Source organism: Meleagris gallopavo, chromosome 2 (genome assembly GCF_905368555.1).
Source record: "Meleagris gallopavo chromosome 2, MGAL_WU_HG_1.1, whole genome shotgun sequence".
In the NCBI taxonomy this organism is placed as follows: Eukaryota; Metazoa; Chordata; class Aves; order Galliformes; family Phasianidae; genus Meleagris; species Meleagris gallopavo.
The window spans coordinates 9,422,778-9,436,566 of NC_139405.1; the positions used below are offsets into that span (position 1 = coordinate 9,422,778).

The 13,789-nt window shown below is 40.6% G+C and overlaps 1 protein-coding gene across 1 annotated transcript in view; it reads left to right on the plus strand.

Moving 5' to 3' along the window:
* LCLAT1 (lysocardiolipin acyltransferase 1) overlaps positions 1-13,040 on the plus strand; it is a 106,860-nt gene extending 93,820 nt beyond the window's left edge. The window contains 2 exon segments of the mRNA XM_085218868.1: positions 9,001-9,123; positions 9,126-13,040. Coding sequence (XP_085074994.1) covers positions 9,001-9,123; positions 9,126-9,508 — 506 coding nt within the window. The 3' untranslated portion in view covers positions 9,509-13,040.
* The last annotated feature ends 749 nt before the right edge of the window (positions 13,041-13,789 follow it).

A 13,789-nucleotide genomic window follows, 5' to 3' on the forward strand; every position in this document is an offset into this window, starting at 1 on the left:
CGTACAAGAGATTGAATGTAATTCAGTAGAAGCCCGTGTTTGTTTATTTATTGCTACCATTGCAGTACAGTTGGATAACGTTATGCTACTCAGTACCATCGTTCCATTGGCCCGAACGAAGGGTCTGACCAGAAGTGACAACTCAGTGGCATTCCTAAAAAGATAGGATACACTTTGATCAGCTGATTACTGTGCAACAGCTGCCACATCTGCTTTCTTCTGAATATCTGTGGTGAATTCTTTTGTTTTAATCCTTACACTCCATCTCATGCTGACTTTGCAACGGCTTCACAAAGGACAAGACTCAAAATCTAGGGTCAGTCTGCAGATCAGCTGGAGTCTAATGGTCTTACATTTAAAACAATTTGAAAAACATTAAAAACTGTGAGAAAATCATGAGAAATTCCTACCCTACATCCTGGCTAATCCCTGATTTATTAAAAAAAAAAAAAGTTGTTTGAAAAGAATATAAGCAAAGGCCTTGGAAGACATAGAGGAAATAAATAAGTTGAACGGGGAGATGGGAAGGGCAGCCCATTGAATGCGTGTAATTTAGTTAGGATGCTGAAAGCTACAACATGACAGTTCATGTATACTGCTGTTCCTGACAGCTTTAGGAACGTATCACTTTTTGCACCCAAAACTCCCAGACTTTGAGCCAGCTGCACTGTTCACTTAGCAGTGATGTCCTGCAATTCTGAACATCACTGGAATGGCAGTTGTGTATGTAAGCTGTTCCAGAGTGTTTTGTTTGACTGTTAACTCAGTGAGGCCAGTCGGCATGACAGTGGAAATTTCAGATGCAGCGGCTGGATTGTAGCAGGACTGGATTGCCTCCAGTAAGGATATGGTTTTGGTTTCAGAGATTGATGCTGAATTCCATCGGTGCTGCAGAGAAATTGTTCATCTAGGCAGAGTGCAAAGAAACACACATGGATGGATTGCCTCTTTCTTAGATTCTCAGGGATTTCAAATGCCTACCAAATGACTGAGAAATTAGGAGGACAGCCTGTTGTGTTACAAGACAAGAATCAGCTTGAGTTGTTTGTTCATGCATTATATATAGATGGGATGTATTTTAAGGTTATATGATACCTTACTTTTGCTTAATTGTTATGATGCTTAGCTTTGCTGAAGTACTTGTACGACTAATTGAACTTCTTTGGTTTTAACAAACAACCAAACAGCTGTTCAGCTCTTTCCTGATGAATGTAAATTTGTCTTTCTGCAAAGATACCTTCTGACAAGGCAGACTGCATGTGATGCTTCTGGAAGGATTTCACTGCAGTACAGTAAATTATCTTTATTTCAAACATAATTGTGGTTTTCATGTCCGTTTGCCAGGAAATTCATGTAAAAGCTCAGTGGAGCTGATGAGTGGTGTACCAGTGTGTCAGAGTCTGTCTCTTACATGAAACATCATTTACAAATCAGTATTAGTGACTTAGAAACAGAATGTTTTCTCCTTTCTAGTATGTAACATACATTTGAAAACCAAATTTCATGTGTATATGTGGAGCAGACATGAAGTGTGGGAAGCTAGGCAGGCAGGGGAATAAATATGGTATATTTGTTATCTGGATTTGATAAATATAGTTCAGGAATGATAGAGTAAAGAGTGGTGAGTCAGTTCTGCCTGGTCATCTCTATTGACTGAAAATAACTTATTATTCCAACCCTTTTATCCCTTCGCTCCCTCCTCTCCACATATTTTGTATTTTATTAATAGCACAAGCAGCTTTCACTTTGCAGTTCCTAAATAACCCTTTGGATTCTAGGATAGAAGACTGAAGGGCAGCCACCATCTGGCAGCCTTGCAGATGGAGCCTCCTGGTCAACGCATTCCCTATCACGATAGCTGGGTCCTTCACTTCCCCTGCACACCTCTCCTTCGTGTGCTCACACACTGAACACACAGCAGATGAGGCTCCTGAAATCACTGGAATAGTGCTTGCAGCATTACCCAGTAGTGACGCACAGTGTTTCACACCTGACTTTGATCCCAAGACCAATATCCAGAGAGATGGCGAGGTAGAGTTGGAGCTGTAAAATGTTAATGCTGGTTCTGAAGTGTTGTGTAACAAGGTGAAATTCAGCACCGCTGCCTGTACTCTCTGTATGTTTAGATAATTCTAGAGCAATTTACAAGGTTGGTAGATCAGACTAGCACTGCACGACCTGTTTTATTTAACAAAACTGTATGGTCGGGAGGTAAAAACAGTTCCTTCCCTGTTTCTTCCCTAGACAGCTTCAGTTAGTGATGTTTTCTTGCACACTTTTAACACGTGGCATCGGACTGCAAAACTGTGGTTTGAATGTATTGAGCAAAACACCTAAGCTTGTGTAACGCATGCTGACATTTTTGAGGATGTCCTTAGACCTCTCGATCTCTGTACTATCAAGTGAAAGGTACCTTGGGATGGTTCCCAGCAGAGCTCTGCTCCCATGCACAGCACCCAGAGCACTACTTCTTCCTGCTGCTGACCAGAAAACTTGGCTTCCAGCTTCAGGGACAAGAGGTGCTGGTGCCTGAACTCCATCTTCTTGGGGGAAAGCTTCTGCATCTCCTTTTATCGCAGGGCCAATAGAAAAGGGGATAGTTAGAGTAAGAATTGGTATGTAGGATCACTGTTCTCTGTTAATCAAGGTCATCATTATCCTTCTGTCTTTTTTTGTTTGCTTATTTGATTGCTGCACTTAGCCAAAAAAGATTTCCAATTGCTACTGAATTGAAAGTGATTTAGGTGAACCGTGGTTGACACTGCTGCTTTAGAGAGGGCTGCCTGAAGTTTTAAATCTCAGCAAGGATGATGCTTCCCAAGAGAAGCTGTAAATTCTTGAATCTGCTCCATTTTGATACTCTGGAATGTATTTTTCTCAAAGAAAAATGACTGAAATCTCAGGAGCTCACACAGTAATATTTCTCGTAGTAAGCTGTTTTAGGTAGCTTTTGTTTTAATGTCCAAAAATGTATCTTTGTCTCAAAGCTAGCGTAAAAAATCAGATATTGAGCAGTGTAGGCAATCTGTTCTACTCATTTCTAGCTTTGCTTTCATTCTGTTTGTTTACAGATGCTGAGCTCCTCCTGCCTACTTTCCTAAAGAGATACATATAAATATACTGCAGATAAAGTTTTTTTAAAAAATGGTGGTGAGGCACTGGCACAGGTTGCATCGCAGGGAGGTGATGGATGCCCTGTCCTTGGAGACATTCAAGGTCAGGCTGGATGAGCCTGAGGCTCTGAGCACCTGATGGAGCTGTGGGTGTCCCTGTTCATTGCAGGAGAGTTGGACCAGATGGCCTTTAAGGATCCCTTCCAACGCAAACGGTTCTGTGCTATTGAAGGGAAAGTGAAAAAGCTACAGGTGATGTTTATGGAAGTCTGAAGATGTGTGAGGTATTCAGAGTTGTGTGATTACGGGATAGGTATGTTGCTCTGCAGGAGAAAGGTGTAGTTACACTGTGGTGGGAGATGGAAGGGACAAGGCTCAGGGGCCTTGTGTATATTCACAGGTTTATCTTAAGTTTATCATGACTATTTTGTTGTGAAAGCACCTTAGCATGCCTCTCTCCATTTTGACTTTACCACTCATCAACTCACTGCTCTGTGATATACTGCAGTTAAGAATAGCATCTTCTCTACTGAATTAATGCAAAGGAAGAGACCATATAATCTTTGTACAATTTAAGGTAGTGTCAGTGGTAAGTAAAGTGGGATGAAGTCCAGCTGCTTAGATCCTCAATAGGAATGGAAATGAATAATAGCCACCACTGCTAATGTTGAGGAGACTCAGCTACCTGTTCACCTTCCAGACTGTTGTAAACCTGAGTAGTGCATTACATGGATATACCTCATTTTTGGCACAGTGATGGTCATTTTGGCTTTTAAGAGCTGCTGCTCTGAATCATCATTTGGCCCTCAAGTCACTGCTTATATAGATCTCACAGTGAGCTTGCTCAGCATTGCTCCGTCCCAGGTATGAGCAAGAAAATGTCCTTGTCACTAGCGTGAATCATTGCTGAGGAATGAGCAGTGCTGGATCTGTGGAGCGATCCTTACACGCAGGGGATGAGGGTGTGCAACCAGCCTTATTTGGGACTGTGTTCTTGGGCTGAGCATCAGTTCTGGCAATTTTCACCAACTGCAGCTTCAAATGTATTTGAAAGAAGCTTAAAATAGTTTAATCCTGGCTTTATATTCAGACTCCTTTTTCCCCTAGAAATATATTGTGCTGGCATTGGGTTTTTTAACACACATCATTAAAAGAATTCAAAACTTACCTGTGATATCTTTACTTTGAACCTAAGAAGAGACTCTAGGTTATAAGGTTTTATAACATTGGGTTGTGAGATAAAAGGCTGATCTGTGCACACACAAAGGAGCACAGGGACATAATAGCAGGCAGAGAAATCCCAAAACACAGACAGAGAATTAGAGTCCTGTCCCGCCTCCTCCTAGGGTTGTCATGGGGCAGCCATCAGCCATGAGTTGGGTGGGCATCCATTACAGTGTGTCAGTGTGGGAGGCACCTGCCCATCACCTTGTAGACCAAGGGGGATTACTCCTTGCAGGACTTTAGGGGTCATTGTGGGATGAAGAGGAGAGTGTTTGGGGATTATACGGGATTTATGGGATATTCAGGAGCCAGCTATTGAAGCTGCTGTAGGTATGAGTTGGATGCTGGGAAGATCAGATGGTGACAAGTTGGCTACTAGAGGGATCAAAAGGTTCAAGGCAGCTGGGTCCAACCCAGCAGCACAGGGTCTGGAGACAGCTGAGACCAGGTTGTATGTATGTCTGTCTCTGCATAAAACAGGTGGAAAAGAGGCAATCTCACATCTATTGGGCTACTACAGCTGGCACTGTGACACAGAATAAAAATTTGGATGGAACAGCTGGTGTGGTGAGAGAATATGTCCTAACTTTCTGTTGGAATTTTTTTTTTTAAGAAGGCATCATTCTCTGATGTTGTTTTTTCTCTTGGCTAGGATCCTGGTAAATTCTTTCAATGCCACCTGTAAGTTCAGTGCCCATAGCAACCAACTATGCATTGTGGTTGCTTAAACTAATGTTGTGTATCAGCATATCCTGAAATATCAATCACTTTGACTGGTGGACAGAACATTTAAAGAGAAAAATAACTTTGTGGCTTTCGTGTCATTCTGTCATCCCAACATAGAGATTGCAACATGTATTAATCATTTACTTTGTATTTATAGCTGCTTAACAATAATTACAAACAAATTTTATAATCATTCTTGAGCACAGTAGTAAGCTTTCTTTTTCTGAAGTGCTTCTGTAATGAGTAGGACAGAATAATGTTCATAGGTCTAGTTCTGCAGAGTGAAAGTAATGAGAATGTAAAGCTACTGAAACTCATGTGTTTGTCCCGAAGGACTGGGCTAACTACCTGACATTTTTGCCTTAATGGAGGTTTCTTAGTTAAATTAGATTTCAGATGCAACATTGTGAATATTATTTGATTTTCTCTGTTCTTGTCACCAGGACAGGTTCTTTGGGGATCCCTGGCAGTGACTGGCCACAGGGCCATGGTTATAATTAGAGATTTATTATTACATGAGAAAGAAATGAACAAACAGCATAGCTTATCATCTACAATTTCTAGCACTTGGCTTACAGTTGCACTGAATTTTTAGAAGTCTGAGTTACACATGTTTTTTAGGTCACTTAGGAAGACCCACTGCAGGTCAGGTCACATTTTTTCAGCCAGCACACAACACTTGGGGCACAAGTCTTGTAATGAGTGGAAATGGGTAAGAGCAGAATAAAGGAGATCCTATGGACATCACAAAGAGCAATGTAAAGAGTGACTTGTCCACTGGCAGCTTCTCTAAACTATGAACAGACATATTTAATTCACTTCATTTTTTTGACCCAGTAGAGAAGTAGAATGGGGTGACTTCCTTTAGGGCAATTTCTTCTTAAAATGTACAGAAATAGAGGTTTTGAGTGGATCTTTAAATTCAGTCACCTCAATGCATTTCTACTCAGGATCACTCTTTCACTATCTGACCTCCATCTTGCTGTTCATTTGAAGCATTTGCTGTTAGCTATCTTCAGGCTGCAGAGGGAACCAGCTTCACTTCAGAGAGCAACAGAGGTGGTAAATGTGCTCTAGCCAAGGATGCATCTTTGAAATTGCCTGATTAAACCTAGCCTAAGGGAGTTTTGTCCCTGTTCATGGGTGGTGTGCTTTCATCTGCTGCAGTAATTTTTCTAGCAGATTTACTTGTAGCACATTTGGAAGTGATGTACAGACCCTGCCCATATTCTGAAATACTGTTTACAGATCAACAGAGAATATGCAGAACTCTTTTGTTCAAGTGTATGCTGTGGATCCAGCAGCTTCACTGCACATAACAAATGGCAGGACATGCTTCTTTCAACAGCTGTAGAAAACTGATTGAAGATGGTCCTTTTCACCTGCCTGCCTTGCCAGGGAATTAAAGTTTCAGTCTGCCTTTTGTGCGTTTTTAAATATGCACGACCCAAACAAGGGACCTGTTGAAAGGCTCTGATGCTCTTACATGTGAAACCTGGTATTCTGATCTTTTCCTTCTGATGTTTCAGTGCTTTCAGATGTGATAAATCTACCTTTGAAATAACCATTATTTCTTCTTGTGTAAAATCGAGTTTAATAGGTAAACTTTGCAGCTGGCTGTTAGAAGATGCTGGTTCAAGTTGGCCACACTGAGCGGATCACACAGGGGGTGGTGACACACTGGAACAGGTTGCCCAAGGATGTGGATGCCCCATCCCTGGAGGCATTCAAGGCCAGGCTGGATGTGGCTCTGGGCAGCCTGGTCTGATGGTTGGCGACCTGCACATGGCAGGGGGGGTTGAAACTACGTGACCATTGTGGTCCTTTTCAACCCAGGCCGTTCTGTGAGTCTGTGATCACTTCATCATCATTTGCTTTAATTTCCCTGTTTGTGATGCAGAAAATACAGCGCTCACCCTCTTGTATACAGCTCTTGGAGCTTTGTTCTGGATAGCTTATTTAGAAACCTTTGTGTAGTGTAAACATTTTAGGATGTGGCGAAGTTCTGCTGGAAGGTATCAGTTTGAGAGTGCTCCACATTCACAGGTGGGGATTTCTGAACAAGGGACATCCATAAATTCTAGATACATCCCAAGCAAGATTTCAAGCTAGGAAAGATACCACGATCAACCAAATATGCACGTATAATAAGAAGTATGTTAAAAGCAATACTCTGACAAAGAGTTAGTAAGATGTACAAGACATAAATGCTTCTTTATCAGAATAATCTAGTACTAAGCTGTTCAGTGCTTAACACAATCCTTATGATGATGTGGAGGCTTGTGTAAAGCTTTGATATTCTGAGAACATTGGCACATCCTGTAGAGTAATGACAAACTGCCTGTTTAGCTTCAGAGACACAAATGACTGCAAGGCAAGTGAGACACTCAAGTAGCCCAAAGCACTTTTCACAGAAGACTTTTTTTTTCATACAGGGATCTCAGGAAGACTGAACCTTTTCTGGTTTGCTCTTTAGAATCCCAACACACAAAACTATCTTGAGAGAGACCGTTATAATATGCTACCATTGTAAAATATTCTGATGGATGGCATAGGGTTTTTTTTTCCTCCTCCCTTGTGATAGTTGGAGTTGAACTTTAGATAAATCATTTTGAACATGGCCATTTAAAGTCTCTGTTCTGTTCCTGTCATTTTTGGAACTGTGAAGAAGGAGAGCAAAAGGAAAGGGAGAACAGAGCTGAGAAGAAGTTGTTGTAGTTGTTTTTACAAGAATTAACATCATCTATGAGAAAAAAGTCTTCAGACACTGCAACTACAGACAGCATTTAGTCTCCAATTCTATTTTGCCCTGAGACAGCCAGCAAAATAGAAACAGCAACACAGGATAAATCACTGCTGGCAGAACTTAACAGTTATGCAATGTCCAGCGTACCATGCACCTATTTTTAGATCAATTTTATACTAGCAGAATTTAGATTATGAAATCTGAAAAGAATGTCTAGTCAAGGGCTGAGGGCAAAGAAAATATTTAGAAGAGCATCTGTGTAAAAATGTTTAGTACAAAGATACGGTCGTAAAAACAACTTTGGCAATAGTGCTGTCCATTCGAGAGTGTTGGCTTGATCAGGCATGGTAATGCAGATCTGTTTTTTTCATCAGTATTCCCTTGAATTTCTAATCCACAGTTGTTTTTTAAAGAGTTAACTCTGGCCAGATAGTGGTATGTGGTTTACACAAAGCTCAGCTTCTCCACTGTTTGCACTGCACTTTGTGTTTACCAGCTCTGGAGTGAAGTAAGCTGCAGCTCACCCCAGTAGAGTACCAGCTGGTCAAACATACAGAACTGTATTAGATGGAGTGCTCTGCAAGGCTGGGCGAGCTACAGAGGGGCTCCTCAGCCTTCGTCACTCACCCTAGACTTAATGAACCTAGTGGTATTTACCTGGTGTGTGCTTCCTGTATGTTCTTACAGAGCTTTGGTAAATTAGGACTGTGTGTGCTGTTTGCTTCAGATCAAAGTTCAGACTAAATATTTTGCTCTGTTCACAGGAGTGCATGGTAGGTTATGTTTGATGAGTTAAAGATACATTTGCAACACACATATGACTGTTTTGGAAATGTGTATTAGTGGATTAGTTGTGCATACTCTGTTCTTCTTCCAAGATCAGATTTGCATCTTTTCTCCTTCTGATTTGACTTTATCCTCTTAGTCCCTGTGTTGTAATTCTACATTAGTTTGTGCAAGTGAATGTCATTTTGTTTCCAAAGGTTTTGCTCAGATTCAGAAGAGGTAGTGAATGGGAAATCTCTGACCTCTCAGCCTTTGGATTCCAGAATATAAAACCATCTCTGCGTAGCTAACATATCTTTGGGATACTTCTACAATTTTGGCAGTTTTTACTTGCCTTTGAAGTGAATTAGCACTCTGGTTGTTGTATGGTCTGTATTGATCTTTTCCACCAAATCTTTCTTCCAGGTAACAATCTTGATGCTATCCATGACATAACTGTGGCATACCCCCAAAACATTCCTCAGACGGAGAAGCACCTTTTGAATGGAAACTTCCCAAAGGAGATTCACTTTCATGTCCAGAGATACCCGTAGAGACAGTGCCCACTGCTAAGGAGGAGTTGCAGCTTTGGTGCCAGAAGCGTTGGGAAGAGAAAGAGGAGAGACTTCGACGCTTCTATGAAGGTGGAAAGTGCTTTGATGAGACGGGGCAAAGCATTGTTCCCCCGTGTAAATCTGAGCTCAGGGTCCTCGCAGTCAAGTGCATCTCACTCCTGTATTGGACGGTGTTCCCAATGGGTACGTTTGCACTGCTGTACCTGTACAGCTTTGCACGATGGTATTTTGCAGCCTTGATAGTCATTTTTGTTGTGCAGCAAAAGATATTTGGTGGGCTGGAACTAATTGAACTTGCTTGTCATCAATATTTTAAAAAGCAACAGAAACTTAACGACACAAAAATTAAAAAGAAATAGTTCTTGCGTAAAGAAGGGCATAATAATGTGTGGCTTTGGGACGTACTGCAAATTTTATGAACAGGAAAGAATTTTTGCATGAGAATTGTCTTTTACTATTGTCATTGTTTGCTAGACATTTGCACTTAATTCTGTGAAAAGAAAGAAAAGCGTTAGTTATCACTACGTGTGAAAATGATAGTTTTTATCTCTGAATGTAATTTCAACATTGCTCTTGCAAGCAGCTAGCAACTGCATTCTGCTGTAATTAAGAAACACGTTGCTGGATTATTGAACAATCAAAGGGGAGTTAATAAATAATGACGTGCACTGAAAGTCCACGTACAAATCCAACTGTCGGGCTAAGAAAGACAGATGTGTTACTTCTGTACAATCACATTGTCATAAAGCACCGGATTTGAAAAGCTGCTATGTTTAAAAGTGGTTTGATGGTAGGTGGAAGCTGGAAGAGGATGTTCCATTTCTTTATTTGCTGTTTCAAATAGTCACACTTACTTTAAAATAGTTTGACTTCAGCTTCTTCAAACACTACTGAACCTAGCACGCTATTCAACCTGTTCTGCCTCAGTCATAAAGGATTTTTAGGCCTGCCAGTGTTGTGTTATGGTTCGAGAAACGGTGCTGGCTTTGCCTCCAGTTAAGTCTTTACTGATTATTTAATAGATCTATGCAGGTAGGTTTTGATTTTTCACTGTTCATGCTGGTTTGCTGTCCCTCGTAGCTGTGGGAGATGTGTTTCTACTGTAGGACATAGAGCTGCAGGATAGGGAAGCTGGGTTTTGTTCTTTTATTGGTGGGGTTTTTTCTGGTAGAGGCAATAATAGTGTCTGTCTCTCGAGTAGCTGGTAAATGGTTTTTCAAAGAGGTCTCATTATATACACTATTTGCTAATTTTTTTATTTTAATTTTTTATTTTTGGAGAAGGCAAGGTATCTTTTTTTTTTTTTTTTTTTTGAAGGATTTTTGGTTTATTCTTACATTGCTTCTCTAGACATTTCAGTTGTCCAAATGCATAAAGAAGAAGATTGCCTTTTCTGTGCAAGCCAGCCAGACCTGTTGGAATGTATCCAATGCAATGGTTGTCTTCGTGAGTTTTACAAAAGGTGGGTTTCAGACCATGGCAGCACAGGGAAACTGAGTTTCAGCTTCTTTTTTGCAGAATTATCTTGCATTACCTGACTGCATCACTTCTTTTCCATGCTTCTTTACAAGTTTTTATTATTTTGGGAGGCTCCCACTGTAACATGCTTCCTTCTTTTCATGATATTAAGGGTTTCTGAATATCATGAAATCCAAATTAAACTCTGAAAATGCACTTTGCAAGTGTAATGAATGTAATAACTACAGTAAAAGGTACAAACATTGCCAGCACTTCACAGGTTAGGCTAGTTCAGCCTCAGCAATGTTAGATCACTTGGTCAAATGTATTGCTGCAAAACTTCCTGGACTTACTAAACGTTTGTTGTTTATTGCATGGAGACTGAATTGAGCTAAACCAAAGAAGAGCCTGACTGTATGTTGTGTTGTTCTGCTGTGAAATACGAACTGCCTACTTCAAGCACTGGGTCAGCACTGTAGGTACATTTGTTTCTTCTACAACACTAAACATGTTGTCTCCTGTGTTTCTATCAAAGGCCATTTTTGAATGAATCACCAGCCTCTATTCGACTGTCCCTTGCAAGGTGACAGTATTTTTTAATCCGTGCTTATAATAACTGTTTATTATGCAGAAAGTACTTGAAGCCATCGGTTTTACTCTAATTTTTTAATCCTTTTTTTCTTAAAAGATAAATAAAAGTAGGTTTATATTTAGGATTATGTTTCTAAATGATTTTTCATATTTATATTGTAGTCCCTAAAGTCGGGTAACTGTTGTTTTGTTGCAGTTCTTCTGTGGTATGGTGATGTCCCTTAATGTAATTTTGTGATATCAAAGGCATTTAGACAAAAGCCTGGATCTGCATAGCTGGTGTTTTTCCCTTAGTATTCTGCTTTGGTGCAGTTCCTTGTATGCCCACATAACACTCACCATAAGGGAAAAAGTAAAATCGGCGTTTATAGATAAGCAGAGGAGACCCAAAGGCTTTGAGTCTGTCCTGAGCCATGGCTGTGCTTTCACACCAGGAGTAGCCATGGCTGGGGCACACCAACAGCCTTAGAAGTCTTCAGGAACGACTTCAGAGGGCAGCTGTGACATAAATACCAGCTACACTTTTTCAGTCATTCAGAGAACTTTGCAGTGTCATAAAGCATACCAGAAACATCAGTGTGAGTCCTGGTCATGGAGCAGGGAAAGATTTCTAGTGTATTTTGTATCTGTGTTTGATTAGAGTTGAATTCTGAAAATGAAATACAGTGCAGCTCAGAGATGACCCTTACAAGTTTTCTGTCCGGCTGGAGCCAAGCGTGTAACTCATGTAATGTGGGAAACGTCCTGCAAATCTGTAATTCATCCTCCTCTCCTGTGGATTCAGATTGAGCAAAAAAAATCATCATCTTGTTAGCTCTAAATGCTGCATTGGCACTGCCTGGCTGCATACAGTAGGAGAGGCCTTGTAAGGGAGGAATCCTCCTCATAGGGAAGGATGTTGACTTTGAGACAGGCAGGACTTTTCAGATGCCGTGCCTCATTTTTCAATTAGAAATGCAAGACAAAAAAAAAAAATCAGCTTTTGTGTTTAAAAAGTCATTAAAGTGATGAGGAACATCCTTCTGTGTATGTTCTTTTCCTATTTGGTCAAAAAGAGCTTTTACTTAAAAGGTTTTAATATGCATATTTTGGGGAGAATACTTGGTTCTTATTCACCATTTCCTTTTTCAGACTCCACTTACTAAGACATGCTGGGTGAATCACTTGGAAGTGTTTTCAATGCTGTTAGATTAAAGGTGCTAGTACTCCAGGAATCACACATCTACCTTTTGTGGACCTCATATTGGCACCAAGGTTTGTCTTACTGATTAGCCAAGTTTCTCATGGCTTATGTTCTCTCGCAGTCCTGGTAGACAGAGCACGTTGTTCAACCACGACTACTCCTGCTGTGGGGCCTCCATCTCTGCTATCTTCCTTATGTTGTTTGAGAAACACGACTTGCTTTTCTTGTCTTTGGAGATACTCTTCGTTTGTTCCATCAAATGTTTCCACATCTGCACTGTGGGTTTCTTTCTCTTTGCTCCAAACTGAAAGTTGAAGTCCTCTCATCTGTGTTTGTGCTGAAACTCATCTGGCTAACAGAACATCAAACCAAGACATTGCTCTTGTGTTCAAAGCTGCGGGGCCCCAAGCTGGTCTGTAAGGTGTTGTCTTGATCATACGAAATGTAGTTTCTAGCTCTGTGCATTGTATACATCTCTGTTGTTTAAAAAAGATGAGTGTTTTTATAACTTGATTTTATATGTACATTGTATGAAAGAAAACGCCAGGATACTACAAACCTACAGAAAGCCTTAGTTTTCAAAGTTCATTGGTTATATTAGGGAATTTTGACCATGTATCAATTACTCTACAGCAACAATAAAGTCTTAAAGCATTGCATGTGTTTAACTTCACTGTTTTCATTTTGCTGTGTGACATATTCTGTATGCATCCTTAAGGAACCTTGTCTTCACTCGCATTAATGTCTTGATCTGCAGGTACTTGGTTGGTGGTTTATGGCTCTTATGGTTGTTGGGGTGACATTTCCCTTCTGTTCCTAGGAATTTGAGAAGATTGTACACTCCCTGCTGGCCTGTTCCCATAAAGTGATGCAGAAGCCTTTGGGCAGGCTGGAACTATAGCTCAATATTAGCCTTGCTTGGATTCTTAGCCAGTATTGCTCAAGAATTGGCTTGTAAAAGCATGTTAGGTATTGATATGTAGATAATTGCTTACCTGTGACCATCAGTGTAATTACACAAAAGTGGTCTGTGGCAAGGTTTACTTATAGGACCTATTTTTATATGACTTTGCAGGCTCAGTGTGATTTGTCTCTCTATTGTCTGGAAACTAATTTGGTGTGGAAGGGTAAGAGCTCTGTTTCTTAGGAGTTGCTGTGGCCCTTTTACCAAACAGAGTAACAAGGGTAATGCCTTTGATGTGACTGCTTCATTGTGGTCAGAAAGACTGTAATAAACAGAGACTTTGGTAGCTGTTTTTACAGCTGGAGATGATATTTGGGATTTCTGTGTATGCTCTGAGCATTCAAATCAGTCTCCAGAAGTGGAAGCCCTACTCTGTACTGAGTGCCTTGTTTCTCTGAAAAAGCTGTTGTCACTTCCTTTTTGTTTCCTCAGGGCTCAAATATG